The following is a 17,144-nucleotide window of genomic DNA, read 5'->3' as shown; positions in this document are numbered from 1 at the left end:
GGAACTAGAAAGCAGAAAGTGAGGCGAAATTTATGCGCCATAAATGTCGATCAGTTGTGATGATGCGATGATGCGTTTGCCAAGTTACGGCCTCACTTAGGCACTCGTGACGAAAGGGTTTCCTCACACGATTGTAGGTGCTAGCCTAGGTATCCTGTCCTCACTCTGCAGGATATGCTCTGCGATCTGCCAGATCGGCGATAAGATCGCTGTGCATGAGGAAACGACTTTACGAGCTCTCTAATTTGCTGTGGTTTCCAAAGACGCCAGTCGCACGCCAGTTTCCAGTGATGAGCTCGCTGGAGAGATGGCAGTTATCAGATGGCTATATGTTACCTTAAGTGTACTGCAGTCCTTTGGTGGCTTACAGGATAGCTGGCTATGCCAAGCTAAAGCTGACCTGGTTCCTCCATCGAAGTGGGCTTCTTAAGTGGAATCAAGCTGGCCAAGTTGCCTTCTTCTTCCTTCCCAAGGGCGTGTCAGTTGGTCGCTGGTCGCCGATCCTTATCTCAAGTGTCGCCCAGTTGGCCCAGTTGGTTGCCCAAAGGGTTAGGCTCGCACTGGGCGTACCTATTATTCACTTGAGAGCGGGGTGCTGCTGGCTCAGATGTGGGCGCTGACAGGCGACGCTGCTTGGAATTTATGCGCCTGCCGCTCGGCAGCAATTGTTTGGTCGTTTTGGCCATATGTCGTTCCGCTTGTTGGACTTGGCCGAACTTTATCCTTGGGTTTTAATTTAATTTACATAAATTTCATTCCTCGCTGAGCGTCGAGAAATTAAAAGGAACATTAAAACGGTTACACGCGTCCTCCTCGACTTCTTCAACTTCAACTTCAACTTTCCAAAGAATGCGCAATTGTCGCGGCTTCAACTGCTTGCTCCTTGAGTTGAGTTGAACTGCTATGCTAATTACGCGTGTGGCCCATTGTCCAGTGCACTGCGCGAAATGAGCGGGTCACCTTCTGGGCAGCCGAGTGCTGCACTCAATGGGGCAACTTGGCCTTTTGTTCAGTGTACAATTGCACCACGTGCCGATGGTGGGAACACCATAAATGTGGAAGTGTAGCATGGAAATGCAAATGCAAATGTGAGGCGAGGCGAAGGGTGCAACAATAACTGTAATTAAACGCGACCATTGTTGCGGTCACTCCGCCAGCATGTCCTTAAAGCACCCCGCCCCTCTCCCCTCTGCCTACTCCACCCCCACCACCGCCATGCGGCAGCAAGGACACGTGGTCAGCGTTTGTTTTGTTGAATGCCCACACACTCCGCGCAGCGACAAAAAACAGGGGAAACGTTTTAGATTAGCACCGATAGCGGCGGGCAGGACCTAAACCCAAAACCTAAAACCTAAAACCCAAAACCCGAAGCTGGGCGTTGACTGTCCACTCGGCGCAATTAGGCCTGTACAGAGGGCGCTCTATATAATCAACGGCACCAGCAGCTGCTGTCCGGCGAAGATGAATTATGGATCGGGGCTGGACCAGAACTAGAGCAAATAATAGCCAATTAATCGATTGTTCGCTCCAATTTCACGTGAGCGAATAGATCTCGATTTCAAGTTCGTGTCGTGAAAGTGCCAGCATCTCAAGTTTGTTGCAGTGCATGGAATCAGCTCAGAAGGGAAGATATAGGTAACTTCTTCCTTTTTAGCTGCCCACAAAAACGCTCATTAAATTCGCATAAATAAATTCGCATTGCCCATTTTTTACGTGGCTTGAGAACTTTTGACAGCAATTAGCAAATGATCGCAGGCCACAGCTGCCTTCTACTGCCGATTCTGCGATGGGTTATGGCTATGGTTATGGGATGGAATGATCTATGATCGAATTTCTCCTCGAATCGGGCGCCGTCTTGCCAAAAAGAGCGTTTTATCAACGCTTCATTTGCCACTTTTCGCTTTCTTTGTGCGAATCCGCAGAAAATGCACCCAAAAAAGTGGGAAAATGCATTGTTTGTCTAGCGAAGAAAGGAAAAACAAACCCTGCACAAAGGCAAGTTTAGCAAGGGGTTTGTGCTGTGCGGTCGATTCACACACCCAAAAATATCTCTGCTTTTTTGTGTCTTTTTCGACACATTTTGTGCGCTGGCTTTGTTCGTTTTTTTTCGTTTTTTTAATTTCCAATGTAAGAAAAATCGCTTTTGCTGCGCCCTTTTGTGCGCGACTTTTCAGCAGTTTTCATCACCGCTTTCCGCCGCTTTCCCCGCGAAAACCCCTGGCAGCTCATTAGGTGCAGGAGCGCAGTTTAATTTGTCACGGTGGCTAAATCAATTCCGGCACCTCATTAACGGCTAACGAATGAAGTTCGCAGAGCCCAAGAGGTTTTCAAATTCTAAATTCAGTTCTGGTCCAAAATGGGCACCAGACTTGGCTTCTATTTAGTGATCGATGCAGTCTGTAGTTTGTAGTCTTTTGCTGCCATAGCAGGACTGTTTAAGTGACGAATAAAACCTCTCTATAAGCCGCAGGCAAATGTCACTGAGCAAGTCGAGTGCAGAACTAGTCGTGGGCAACTTTTGTGGCTTAGTCTCATTCAGGTGGCGAGGCGAGTTGGTTGTTGGGTGGACGATCCTGTCGCGTCCGCTTGGGTCACGTGCGTCCAATCAAGGACACACAATCGAGGATGCAAGGCTGCAAGGATGTGGCTTATCGCATGTGGCATTCGGCGGCATTCGAATTAGGCCTCGGGGCAATGAGGAGTTAAGTGCCCGCGCCGCTTTTAATAGCACATAAATTAACATAAACGACGGCAGCCTTTGTTTTGCCAATGACGTTGCGAATGCCGTTCCAAATTCCACTCTCCATGGTGGATGGTGCTTTTGGTGGTGGTGGTGGTGTGCTTCGGCACCACTCGGCAGCACTCTGCACCCACTGTGGTTTTTGTTTGCCCATCAGATAGAAATCTGCATTACCCACCCCTCGCTCTCTCCCCTACCCTCCCCCCGCCCCCTTTCATACCATTCCACTGGCGCAGCTTAACGTCGAAAGTTGCTTTCGTTACCTATACCCCACCCCACCCCACCCCGCAGTGCCGACGATGGAAAGCCCTGGGCTAGAGCGAGACAGCAGCGCGGCGGACTCGAGTGCACAGTGGGCCCGCACAGTGGGTCGCGCAGGACATGAAGTTAAGTTATAATAAATAATTATGGCTTCAAAGGGTACGTCAGCTACTTCGTTACTACGCCAACTTACTCACTATTTAATTTAACTAGAATTGTTAGTTGCAGATAAGCATTGAAAATGAGTATTAGCTTAATAGCTTCTTTATAGTTCGTGCTGAAATCGTGCATACTCAGCCCACTGTGCGTGTGAGCGAATAGCGGACAAAAAAATGAATAAATAAATAAAAGTGCTTTGGCTTCATTAGGCGATTAGCGCGTCTCACAGCAATGATGATCCTGTTGCCAGGACCCGTTTTTGGTATTCCCACTCCCATTCCGATCCCGGTCGCTCTTTCACCCCCACTTCTGCTTTGCTGCTGCTTTTGCTTTGCTTTGCTTTGCTTTGCTCGTGCTCGTGCTCTGCTTTTTGCCTGCTTGCTGCTTTTGCTCACTTAATGCGCGCCTGCGCAGCAAGTCAAGTGCAATCATGTCAATCAGGACGCGACCAGTTGCGGGATGGGCTGCAAACCAGGACGAAGGACCGTTAAAAATGTGTCGCCCGGCCACGCCCCTCCTCCCCTTTTCTCCTTTCGCTGATGTGCACGTTTTTTCGTTTTTTGACGAACTGACAGGCAAATGTCAGCGATTTACAAAACGTTTAAGCTGCGCGCTCTTTGTCCACTTCACTGCCCATGGAACAACAAACAGCGACGAGCCAGTTTCCCGAATTTCCCTCCACTCGACTTGAAAACTCGCTCGTATTTGCTTTTCATACGGCTACAGTTAGAGCCACTGGAAAAAATGTAAATTTTCACCCAAATAGAAGAGGGACGGCGGCACGCGTGTAATCGCCCGGAAGCGTTTCGTTCGCATTCCCATTTTTCATTTCACATTTTTTGTTATATTCATTTTTATTGTTTCTGTCGCCCGTGCAAGTCACCCCCTTTTCGTCTTTTCGTCTTTTGCGTGGAGCGTGCGACAAGCGACTTGCAATGTGCCACCAGCAACAGTGCAACATTTCAGCCATTCCACGTTGCAACATCGCAGATGCAGTGCAGCCATTAACTCGGCTTTACATGGACATGGACATGGGGTGGCTGCGGCCCACAAAGCTTCTGTTGCATCATTAGTAGCCGGCGAAATTTGCATGACTTGTGCGCCTTTTGACCTGCGGCAACAGACGGGGCACGTGGCAGTGTATCGCACATGGCATATGGCATGCAGCATGTAGCATGTAGCATATATAGCTTATAGCCTGTAGCATATAGAAAATAACGTACTGCGTACGGCCAACTGTCACTGCGATCCGGCGGAACTGCGCCGTCATTTGCCGATCACTCATTCGGCACTACGCATTCTGCCCACTCATCGTTACACGGCGAGAAACAAGGCAGCAGTTCGAACGGATGTGTAAACTGCAAATAGAAGTTCGTTTCCTCCTTCAACTTCTAGTCGTCCTGACTGCCAGTCTACATGCTACATGCCTCGTAGCTTCTTTTCGTTTCTAATGAGCCATTCAGCATTCAGTGCAATTTCTCTCAGTGCAGCGCTCGCCCGACTTTCACACCTTGCCAACTGCCCACTTCGCCCGATGCGATGCAGTTGCGATTGCGATCGCAAAGCTAATTAGCCGACTTGCAAATACAAAAACCCATTTCACTAGATTCTGAATTCGCCAGCGGCAACGAAATGTTGCAACCCTTTCGCTTCAGTTTCTGTTTCCGTTTCAGCTTCGATTTTTTTGTTCTGCTTCATTTTTTTTTTGTCAACGCCGCTGTTCGGCGGATTGCAGTGGAAAATTTGTTTATCATTAACAGATTGCAGCAGCGCGCGCAGGAAAATGAATTATAATTAAGCGGCAACCACCACCAAGCAAAGTTGCCGGGATTTAAATATTAAATATGTTGCCACACGCGGCGAGCGGGGATTTCAGTTTCACTTTGGATGCCCATTGTTTGCATAATATTTGGCAATTATTGGAACACACTCACTGACAGTTCGGGCATCCTTCGCCATCCGCGGGACCTCCGTTGGCAGTGGAGGATGGCCGTGTCCTGCCAGGATGTGGATGGCAGACGGATTCCTAAGCCGGCTTACCAGCTTTCTAGCGGGGGTTCTGGTGTTTCCCCTCTGCGGCTTCTGCTCTTGCAGCATGCAGCATGCGGCAGCTTGCCCCTGCGCAAAAGAAAGTTTCCTGCCCCCGGGGCCAGTGCGAAAATTCGCTGGCATACTGACTCCGAGGCAGGGGCGTTAGAGGGTTAAGGGTTCCTGCGGAAAGGTTTCCTTTGGAAAGGCTCCTTTGGAATGGTTGCTTCGAATCCCATTTGCCCGCGGCGCTGACGCCGACGTCTTGTTTGTCAATCAACAGCGCGAAACGCGAACACGAATCCGCGAATGCATCGGCATCTGGCAATCCGCAATTCGTAATTCGCTCCTGCCCCCGAAATCCGCAGTCCACAATCCGCAATCCTCAATCCGCAATCCTCGACTCAGAATCCTTTTCAGCCGCAGAACTTCCTCCTTCTGCGGCCAGCTGTTGATTAACTTAACTGCATAATGAAGGAGTGCAGAACGAGGAGCTGAAACCCAAGGCAATCGGGTTTTATACGTTTTAAGTGGAGGGAGATATTCGCTGACACATAAACAAGCCTTTTATAACTGGGAAATTATAGAAATTAAATGGCTATGTAATGGGGCAAACCAAGTATGTATATTCTTAGGAATATATGATAACTCAAATCATTTGATTTTCGTTTAACTTCGTTTTCAAACTAACTGCTTGTTGAGCCTGCTAACTGCGTTGCTAACTCCATAGATGGAACAAGCAGGTAACCCTTTTCCGATGCCCCGTCAGCTGTGACCAGAGTTTCCACGCCTTTCCGCAGATACGGAAGCCCCCATAACCGGTGATCATCCTCACCCGATGGCTGGCACTTCCCCCGTTTTCAGTGGACGCTTGTTCCCATCACATTTACAAGCAATTAATTAAATTTTTATCGATTAACCAAGTGACACGCACAGCTCGGAGGAAGTGCAGAAGGAGGAAGGGCGTGGCGCAGACGGAAACGGGCCAAGAAATGTAAATTCGGCTAAAAAGGGTTAGAGAGGCAACAAAGGGGCTACAAAGGGGTGTGACCCAAGACGACGGCATTAGGCAATTGGTCTAACGATGCGGGTGAGCACAGCACAGCTCAGCACAGCTGGCCAGGTCGCGGGAGCGGAGCAAGTGCAGCCAGCGGGGCACATAACAATAAAAATAATTCAATTATCTATCGCATCGCAGTCTAAATGGTCTACAAATTAGGGACATGCCCACAGAAATGTGCGAGGCGATGACAGGTTGCAGCAGCGGGGATTAAGCGGGTTCCTGCCGCAACAGTAGGGTTCCTCCGGAACTACAGGTATTCCACCAGGTATGGGTTCAAGTAGAAGTTAGCTGCAGCTATGCTATATGGTATATGGTATATGGTATGCTATACCGCTCTCAAATCGAGTTACAGTGCCAAAAGTGTGTGTGCGAGGGCGTCAACGTGCCAACAAGTGTCATGTGCCCGAGGATCGAGGATCGGAGATCGAGGATCGCAGATCGGAGATGATGTGTGTGCCAATAGTTGGAAGGTGGAAAGATAGCTAGAAAATCTAGCAGGGATGATCCAACTTATATGGGCAAGGGTATACATCCTTTTAATAGGATATTAATGTGTGCAAAACGCTTGCTGGTTGGATTACTTTAAGCTCTAAAGCTCGCAGACAAAGCGAAAATCGGGGGTTGCTTGCGCTGCGATGACTTCAGAAACTCATTTAGCGTAAAGTATGAGTTCGAAATGGATTTAAATTATGATACGCAGCAGTATTCCCTATACAAGGGGCCTTCTGAGAGGACTTTGTCCGCAATGCGTTTAAGTAACACATAGCCACGTTTAGGAGCGATTAAGAGCAGTCGAGTGCAAAATAGAGTGGGAAAATAGCCAGTTGAGCAGCACAGAGCGCAGACGCAGAGTCCTCGAGTCCTCGAGTCCATCCCATCCTCGGAAACGGGGAATGGCCCAGCTGTTGGCTGGCTGTGACTTCTCCTGCTCCTTCTCCTGCTCCTTCTCCTGCTCCTTCTCCTGCTCCTTCTCCTGCTCCTTCTCCTGATTGTCGATCCCGGGGCGTGCCATTGTACCTGTCGGGCATTCAATTATCCCGGGATGCCAACCTGCAACGCCGCTTGTTGTTTGTTTTGGTCGCCTGGAAAAGCAAAGCAAATCGCTTGGTCAAGCAACTGTGTAAATACACGCAGGTCGAAATGCATTCGGCACGAGCTGGGCCATTGCGTAGGCGAGGAAGGTGACGAAGGTGCCGAAGGCGACCGCAGATGTTTCGCATTCACGACGGCGATGCTATTGAAACAAAGCTATGGCACAGCAAGAATTACATAGGTTCGCCTCTGGGAAATGGTTCAGAATAATAATATATATGAACTTTAACTTTAAAGAGAAATTTCCAGAAGATCTCTGCACTGTGAAGATAGCTGAGGTATAACCACTTCATCCTTTTCCAAATCTGCCTCATTACCAAAGCGTATTTATTTCAGTTCCCAACTCTAAATTGAGCATTACACTTAGAAGTAGGCAGCTTTATCAGCAAAAAGCTGATATTTCACCTAAGTATTTCACCATTTACCATCCATTTTAAAGGAAAACTGTACTGCGTTGAATTTGATTTTATGCTTTTATTTTGAAAAAAATATTATCTGAGTAACTTAAGGTAGCAATAAATACTTGTTTAAAATTAAATAATGAAAAAAAAAGCATATACGACAACTACATAACAGCAGCATAAAAAAAGGTTGTACGAGTAATTGGGATAATTAGTGATTAAGTTAAGTTAAGAAATTATGTACAGCAATCGAAAGATGTTTACAGATTAGTTTGCGACTTAGGAACTAGTTAAGCGTCATAGTTAAGCGTTTTCCCCCCGTTTGTCAGCGTGGCTCGCCTTCTCGTCTCCTTTTCTGTAGGCTGCCCCAGGATCTGTGGGCAAGGACCTCTGCTCAGACATAGATGGAGGAGGGCAGGGCCAGTCCCACCTCGAAGTAGTTGCGCTCGTCGACCTTGAAGCGCTTGATGGGCGACTCCTTGGCGACGATCTCCTTGCGGCTGCGCTTCAGCGCCTTCAGCGGCGTCTCCATGCAGAAGGTGTTGTCGCATGGCGCAGGCTTGGCGGCGGCGGGCACCGGAGTGGCCACCGGAGTGGCCAGCTGGACCAGCAAGTTGTGTGGAATCCTGGCCAGCGGCGAGGCCGGTTCCGGCGTGGCCAGCAGGCTCTGCACGGGCAGGGGCACCAGGCCGAAGCTCAGGTCCGCGGCCGGATCGTCGCCGGGTGCGTAGGATGGCGACAGCACCTCCTGGGGGCAGTGCGACTCCATCTGCTGCTTGACCAGGGTGCGCCGGCGCAGATTGAAGGTGGACCTGCGCGGCTTCTTCTTGCTGCTGGCGTCCGCCTTGCAGGCGGAGTCCAGGATGGCGTCGATGAGGCGGTCCAGGGTCTGGTCGCCCATCTGCGTGGAGGAGGCGGGCTGCGGCGGGCTTGGACGCACTTCCGCCTTGGCCAGCACCTGCGGCTCCTGCAACTCCGGCTCCATGGTGGCCACAAAGTCCGCGTCTAGGCGACGCTGCTTGAGTTGGCCAACTCCTGCACCCGCACCCGCACCCACTATGTAGCGCGGTTGGCCCAGGAAGGGATCCAGCGGCGCCAGGCCACGCAGCGCCAGGTGCTGGCCACTGGGCAGTCCGTTGGGCGAGTAGTCCTCGGCGAAGCGGGGCAATGTGGTGGCGTATCGCACACTCTGCACCCGTTGGGGCGCCTGGCTGCGCACCACCGCCTCCGGGGTGACGTTCCGGATATCGCTGAGCGGCGCCAGCACCAGCGGACTGTTGAGCAGCCGGGCGGCGATGGGCACTGGCGTGGAGGTGTAGCCCACGGCGGAGTCGGGCACGTTCTCCTTGTTGGCAATGGTGGCCCTGCGCTGGCGGCGCTGTCGCCGCTGCAGTCTGCTCCGCTGGGCCGGCATCCGCTGCTGGTTGGCCTCCTCGTCGTGCACGGGAATCTCGTTCAGGCGCTGCGCCGATGCCGTCCACTTCAGCATGTTGTGTGTGTTTGCTGGGTCTCGTCTGTTCGTGGTGCACAAAAAAAAAGGATCTGCTTCTAGACTCTGCTAGTCTTCTGCTCTCGACTGCTCTCGCTGACAAACTGAAGCGGTACGGGGAGCGGTCTGCGTTTTATACCCGCTCGCCGCTCATCGCTCGGCGCTCAGGGGTTCACGGCTGCGGGGTTACGGGGCTAGGGGTTGTTGCGCAAGCGGCACCCCGGCGGGCAGAAGGACACTCACTCACTCGCTCTCTCTCTCTCTCTCGCTCTCTCCTTTTCTCTCTCTGTGGGTGAGGAGCGCTCTTACTGGCGAGAAATCCTTTGGCCAAAGGATGTCTTTGGCAGCTAAACTGTCTTGGGATCTCGAGGAACTTCAGCAACAAGCTCCAGGTTCTTAAGGAACTTCAGCAACTGCTCGAGGATCTCAGAAGCTTAGCTGAGAATACGAAGATCATAAGTATATCACACGTGCTTTGTCTCATCGTATCTGAAGCAATCTATCTATGATCTATATATCAACGAGCTATGCTCTATGATCTATAATCATACGAGCTATGATCTATGATCTATATATACACGAGCTATGATCTGTGATCCATCTATAGGTTTGATTTCACACTATATCTCAGTGCTCATACGATCTGCTACTTGTGAGTTATTTTCTTTGGCCTCGTCCTTTCCCACAGTTCCCAGTAGCGGCCCGGGATTCCCCCACTCCCAGCCAGGCACTCATCCACTCATCCAGAGCACCACCACACGAAAATGACATCTAGATGTCTATCGGCCAGCGGGCAGCGCTTGGTTATTAAATTTGCTTTCATGCGCCCCTCAAGGAAGTCTGCTTCCTTTCGCCCTCGTCTCCCCCTCATTTGAATGGCCATTTCGAGCAGCAACAGGCTGGCCAGCAGAGAAACAGGAAACAGGAGAAGGGAAGCCAAGTCGGCCAAGTTGGCCAGGTTAATTAGCCCAGGCCAGGTTCCACTTCCTGGCCGACAGCTCCTCGTCAGTTTAGCCACTTGTCGTTGCTGGGTATCGGTATTAATTGCGGCTCTTTAGCGGCCGCAAATGCAATTTGTATACTCGGCGGGCGGCTTTAATTGAAAATGTTCGCCACTTCCGGAAGGAAGCATTAGAAAAACGTTACGAACTCTGGGAAAAGTCCTGTGCAAAGCGTCAGTTGTGTTCGCAGCCAACACGGGGAAAAGTTTGTGCACAGTGTTTATTTATTATCAGTTTATCAATTATCAAATTATCAACTTTTTAGTCGAGAAGGTTTTGTTACAAGGATATATTACAGATCCACAAATGAAATAGAAGGACTTTCGGCTGCTCTGTGTTCTGCAGTAAACTGAATTGGTTCCCATAACCTTTGCAGTGATCTACATATAGTTTAAAGCACAGCCGCAGCCTGGCATGTGAATATGAAATATGAAATATGGAACCAATAAGTAGATGATATTTCTGATGACAAGATCACAGATAACTGCCCCCATATGTGTGGCTCTTGACCAGCCGCAGATGAAGTGATCATCGAGATCCCTTCAAGTGATCTGCTGATCCTCTGATCTTCTGATCCTCGCGCAGAGATCCTAGATCCTAAGTGACGTTCAAGTGATCGCAGCTCGTCATCTTCTCGACTGGGATCACTCAAAGTGGCTGGCTAGCTGGCTCTCCTGATCTACTCTATCTGATCTACTTTAGTTTCGGATCCTTGAATGGCTGCTGGGTTCTGGGTTCTGCTTCCCTGGAGATATCTTCATTTGCCATCTCTCGATCGCTAACGGGCATCGAATGTTTCGCACGTTATCCTTTCGGCATTTTTGCGGTGAAAGTCGTTTGGTTTCGTGTGTTTTCATGTGACTATCTAGCGATCGGCTTTCATCCTGGATTGGCACACAAAAAAGGGTGCAACTAATTGATTGCCTCGTTCCATCCACTGAAATGGCGAATTTCTCAACTTTTCAACTCTTTTTACTTTGCGAAATGCGCTCCTTTTGCTTACTTTTCCCAAATTTTGTACCCCTTTTCCCTGCGATTTGCCCTCGTTTTGCGCCCGAGTCCTGGCGGATTCCTTTTGTGGCGTTGAGTTATTGCTGTTTACATAGCCGCACAAAAGGATTAAATGGGTTTTTGAGAGAGTTTTCCAGCGCTAAGAAAGGATTGCGGCTTGTTGATTAATATGATTTAACGAGCATCCTGTGTCCTGCGTCCTGCGTCCTGCGTCTTAACGAGGCGTATCCCGTCTTGTCTTCGCCAGCAATTTCGATTTCCACACAAAAATTACCATAATCCTCGCATTTTCTGCGGTTTTGTGTCCTGTGTCCCTTCGAATGGATAAAGAACTGCACGAAAACCTCTCAAATTCGAATTGAGTTTTGCCGCATTTCGTGTGCGACGATTTTACGCTTAATTAACGTGCCCAAGGACCCGGCCTCAAAGGACTGCCCGAAGTCACGATCCAGTCTCGATTCCGATCCCTATCCCGCTCTCGATCGCCGTATGCAAATTGCCCTTGCATTTTTTACCGCTCCTCCCCTCCCCTTCCCTCGCCTCCCTGCCATCCCTGCCAAGAGCCACTTGACTTTCACTCTCACAACGCCGGCGTCGCAAGAGTCCTGCGCTCCTGAGGACCTCAAGATCCTGATGGGTGGCACCTCCTACGATCGTCACTTGAATATGGAAACTGGATGTGTGTTTAAGCTTAAAAGTGGCACGTTGGTCGTGTTTGCTGCCAGCACTGTTTGCATTGCAGTGAAGTGCGGCTAGATGTAACCCCTTGAAAGTGGCAACATACTCGATCCTCTTGATTACCTACAACCTATTACCCTTTGCATATGTGCATACATATGTGCTGGCATGCAGATCGGCCACTTTGGGTGGATCCTGCGGATAGGGCTGCTTTATGGGCGCAGGCCTGTGATTAATGCGCCGTGTTCGCATTGTTTGCGAAATTTATCGATGTTTGATTTGCTGCGCGCCGCCTGAAATGGCATTCAAAGTGCCCAAAGTGTATCAACGTGTATCAACGTGTATTAAATGCGTGTCGCGCGGCTTTGTTTGCGTTTTGCATAATGGCAGAGGGCAAGGGAAATGGAGAGGGAAAGGGAAAGTGTTTGGCGAAAGGGGAAAGTAGTAAAGTGCCAGTTTGCGACTTCATTAGCGCGCTGCATAAAAAATAGAGGTTGCTGGCGATTTTTGCGACTCTAAGCGGAAACCACAAAAAATGCGAGTTGCCATTAAATCATAAATGAGTCGAAATGATTAATTGAATTCATAACTTTTACGCTGGCATTCTGCACTTCGCAGGCAGGGGCCCAAGAATGACTGGCACTATAGAAAGGATAAATGTATAAATGTATAACAGTATAAATGAATAAATGGATAAATGGCAATAGCAACACACGGGCCCCTGGCAAATATCATGTTTATGCTCATAACTTTCCAACTCAAAAGTCGACCAACTGTCAACTGTCAAATACGAGACAGTTTCGCAAACGGATCCTGGCCCAACAAATTTCGGGGTTGGGGGATGCTCTCCTCCTGAGGACGATGACTGAGACTCGAGTTGTGACCCTGAAAAAGCAAAGGAGCGGCAGCGCAAACTGGAACACACGAAAGGACACCCAAAGGATGCGTCTGAGGCAGACAGCGCAAGACAATGGATGCCGTAATGAAGAGCAGATACAGATACACAGATACAGATACAGATACAGATACGCAACGGGAGATGTCTGCTGCATCCAAGGAGCAGAAAGTAGATTGCAACAAAGGAACGCTTCGCAGGGAAAGGATGCGAAGTGGGCAAAAAATCAGCGCAGGGGCTGAAATTATTGCAAATAATTTAGAGCACATATTGCAGGGACTCAAAAATGAAAACAGAAAGAAAAAAAAGGATCCGACTGCCGATCCCTTTTTCGGTTTGTTCGATTGTCATTTGCCCACAGCGAAAATCAGGCAAGGATTTCGCTGCTCGCAGGAGCAAACGAAGAAGTTAGAAGTAGGTCGTCGCCCAGCCCTCGAACATAAATTTGCAACAATTAAAAACAAAGTTAATTAAAATTTATGTGCGACAGTTTCTCGCACTCTCGAGCAAAAGAAAGCGGAAAGTGCGGATCGGGCCCATCCTTTTGGCTAATTGCTGGGTGTGTCCTGTTCCTGTGTCCTGTGTCCTGTGTCCTGCGCAATGGAGAGCCATTCTGCGCCTCAACAGCCCACTTAAAAAAGAGATAGGGCATCGCATGTGAAGATGACGATGACGATGAAGATGAAGATGTTTGCTCGCACATAAAAAATGGGCGTACCGGGGAGGATGACCGTCGATGACCATCGATGACCATCGATGACCATCGATGACCACCGAAGGCCAGTGGTTGACCTATGCACAATGGCTTTAATGGTTATGATTGCTTTGTCGCCTTTTCTCTGGCAGTTGCTGGCTATCAAACATGAAGAAATGTTACATTTCCAAGACGTTATGCAAAAAGTCTCTGGAAAAGAAAATTGCTGCAGTTATGCACCAAGTTATGAGAAGAATTCATAAGACTTCTTTTGTGGCCACAATCAATAAGTTATAAACAAAGAGGCGCACTTTATTGGCTGTTTCGCAATCCTTTGGTGGGTTCACAAGGGGCGGCGCCTGTTTTGCATAGGAACCGCAGTCGGCGCCTCCGGTTTTACGATCCAGCGGGGGGCTGCGATCCTTTCTCGGTGTCCTGGTGTCCGCCGCCCCTCCGCTCCGCCGCCGAGCGGCCCAATTCGAATTGGCGCGTCCTTTGTTCGCCTCACGAGCTCTCGACGCAGACAAAGCCCCCTGTCAGTTTTTGATGCGCTGCCGATGCGTAGCAGATTTATTGGCCTCTGGCTTTGTTTGATCGCATCCTGGGCATCGGAATTGGACTCGGACTCGGACTCGTCCTTGTCACGTTCCACACGCTGCGAGGACTAAGGACTAAGGACTAAGGACTGAAGACTAAGAAGCGTGAAAGTGCCGAATGTCCGGCAGCCGGACCTCAACAAAGGATCAAGGGCCGAGATGAGCCAATTTCAACTTCCCATTCCCATTCCGATTGCTTGCGCAAAAATTACCCAAAACGTCTCTAAATTAGAGCAACTGTCTTGGGCGGCTCTGCTGTGGTGCGCAGATTGCTTCGGTGGTTGGGGTTGGCCACTCCGGATTGCAGCTGCGTCCATCGACCATTGCCCATCGTCCGTCGTCCTTCGTGGCTTATCCTTTTACCTGGGGCCAACTGGCCAGGAGGAGCGCTTGAAGGGCTTTCCCTAAATCCAAATCGATTCGCAGCAGACTCGCACATGCCGATGTGATGCTCTGATGTAGTGAGTCCATTTACTTTGAAGTTTATGCATTGTGCCTTGCTGCTTACTTGGAGTTACTTTGCAAAGGTTGAGCTACAACCAAACTAAAGAAGATACTTCTTAGATGTGTGACCTTAAGATGCTGTCATATGCGCACATCTCAAGTTGCCATTCAAGCAGCTATAATTGCATTACGACCTGACCATTCCAAGTTGATTCAATTCAAGCTGAACGGGGGAAGTCAGGGCCTTACGGGCGCATCCTTCGCATGTAATTAGCCCTGCAGCTCGTCGATATGGAAATCAGTTGCCACCTTGATTGACAATCCCCTGATCCGATCCCGATCTGCCAGATCCTCGTAAGTGAGTTCTGCGTGAGTTCTGCGAGGGACGCGTTCGAAAAAGGCATGCCCGAAAAAAAGAAACATTTCCCACGTAACCCAAGATGTCAGGAAGAGAAAAAAACGCCGCACCCCCAGGAGAAAGCAATGTTGTTGCAACCATAGCTAACAAGCCTGTAATTACTCGGCGCAGATTGTTGCACCTTAATGGACTTTGCGTCGGGACCTCGGGGCACACACTGTTACCCCCCAGAAAAGGTGGAAATTTGCATAAAAAATGCAGAAACAGCCAGGAATTGAATGGAAAATGAATAATGAAAAATGAAAAGCCGAGATGGTGTCAGGGTGAATCCGTTCGATGATATTTTGACATGACATCGTGGAAATATTTATTTGTCATCGCCTTGACAAAGGGATTAGGCGCAATCATATTTTACGGACATGAAAATCCGTGTTCTTCTGCTCTGCTGTCCTGCATTAGCATAGGTCCAAAGTGCAGGAAATATTTTGACACCCAGTCCCGTGCAAGGACGCAAGGACACAAAGACAGTTCAATTATGAGCACAAAGGGTTAGGGGTTGCCAAGGAGTAAGGAGCAAGGAGTTGTAGTCGCCGTTCTGGCCAGCGTAGGCAATGTAAGCTGGCTTACATAACCGGGCCACACAAAGCAAATCGGGTCTAAGTCGCTTAGGGAACTAAACGGAACTGAACTGAACTACACAACGTGTTAAGATCCCCTGACATCTGCCGGACCTCTGTGCACGCCGATCTATCCCTATCCCTATCCCCACAGCCACAGCCACAGCCCTTTCTTATCGCCAGTGCCACATCGGCCAGCGGCGTCTCTAAATGCAGCAATTAACTTAAAGGCCAACTTAAAGGCCAGCTCAAGATACTACACACCGAGCTGCGCAAGGAAGAGAGCTCACTCAAGCGCGGAGTCCAAGTCCAAGTCCAAGCCAGCCTCTAAGTAGTTGCACTTCCGACAATTACTGCGCACTCAGGACTCGACTCCTGGCCTCTTTGGCTTCGTGGCTTCGTGGCTCCTGTGGGGGAGTACTCGTAGTTGAAATGATTGCGGTCAAGTCGGGATCGCGTTTCTCAGGGTCATAGCTCGCTAAGCATGCGCGCTACTCCTTCGCAACCCTCTGGTGCGACTTTCCTGGTTTTCCTTCTTTTTGTGAGATATTTTTCGCAGGAGCTCAGGGCTTTGCGCTCTCCCAGGGCTATGATAGCTAAGATGACAGTGTTTGCTCGTAACTCCTGTTTAAAATTGATACTTATATACAATAATACAAGCAATAGTTGTTGATAGAGGAACCTCTGGTTCTTATCCCTACGGCAGACACCCTGCATGCAGTTACTCAGCGATTGACCATCGAGGCAGCTTAAAACATGCGGCAAACAGCTCTATAAAACTGGGTAAACATCGATGCGAAACCCACCCAAAAACCAAACGCCACCCCCCGTGTCCTGTGTGCGCAGTTCAGTCGAAATTAAGAAATTACAATGCGGCGGCACAAAACGTCGCATGGCCAATTAAAATGGGCACTCGTTTTAGGCCTATCACAACAGTAGGCACAACTTGCATGAAGCGATAAGCAAATACCAATAAAAAGGACATCGGCGCGGCGGAAAAGTGTGGGATGATACCGAGTGGGGAGTGGGATGCGTCATCTGGCTGATCGGTTCGTGTTGGACAATTTAATGCAATTAGTGATAGCGATATGCGATGGTCAGTGTTTTCGGGCATCGCTTTCTTGCTGTCCGTACTCCGTATTCCATATTCCATATTCTATGTTCTATATTCTAAATTCCCTATCGGTAATTACATAATTACAGCGCGCGTGTCCTGCAATCGAAGGGATGTGTGTACGGACGTGTTGGCTACGTGTATCCACCCTCTCCGCGGATCACGAGTAGGCGAGCTAGGTGGCACATGTCATGTGCCGTGGCATTGCAGTTCCAGTTCCAGTTCGGATTGCGCTTGCGATTGCGATTTCACTCGGCTGATTAATGATATTATGTAATCCCATTAGGGGCCATTCGGCCGCGGGGCAGCTCGGTGAACATAGAAATAGAATCGATCCGAGGCGAGGCGAAAAGAAAATGCCTATGCCTGTGAAATGCAGCCAACCGCAATAATCGCGAACGGCAAAGAGCGAAAATCGAAAATCGCAAATCGCAAATCGCAAAAATCGAAAGCAAAACATTAGGCGCCTAATGCGACTTAGCCCTAAAAGGGAGGAGGGGAGG

The 17,144-nt window shown here is 49.4% G+C and overlaps 1 protein-coding gene across 1 annotated transcript; it reads right to left on the bottom strand.

Annotated features, from left to right (window-relative positions):
- Positions 1-8,138: 8,138 nt before the first annotated feature.
- Positions 8,139-9,233, bottom strand: LOC122623812. The gene has a single exon (XM_043803155.1). It carries the CDS (start codon positions 9,231-9,233, stop codon positions 8,139-8,141), a length of 1,095 nt encoding a protein of 364 aa, XP_043659090.1.
- Positions 9,234-17,144: the final 7,911 nt, after the last annotated feature.

Source organism: Drosophila teissieri, chromosome X, assembly GCF_016746235.2.
Source record: "Drosophila teissieri strain GT53w chromosome X, Prin_Dtei_1.1, whole genome shotgun sequence".
NCBI classification, from domain to species: Eukaryota; Metazoa; Arthropoda; class Insecta; order Diptera; family Drosophilidae; genus Drosophila; species Drosophila teissieri.
This window is presented reverse-complemented; position numbering and strand designations above follow the sequence as displayed.

Bases quoted from the DNA above. Each gene is read 5' to 3' on its own strand.
- LOC122623812 (XM_043803155.1), bottom strand. From the start codon at position 9,233: ATGCTGAAGTGGACGGCATCGGCGCAGCGCCTGAACGAGATTCCCGTG.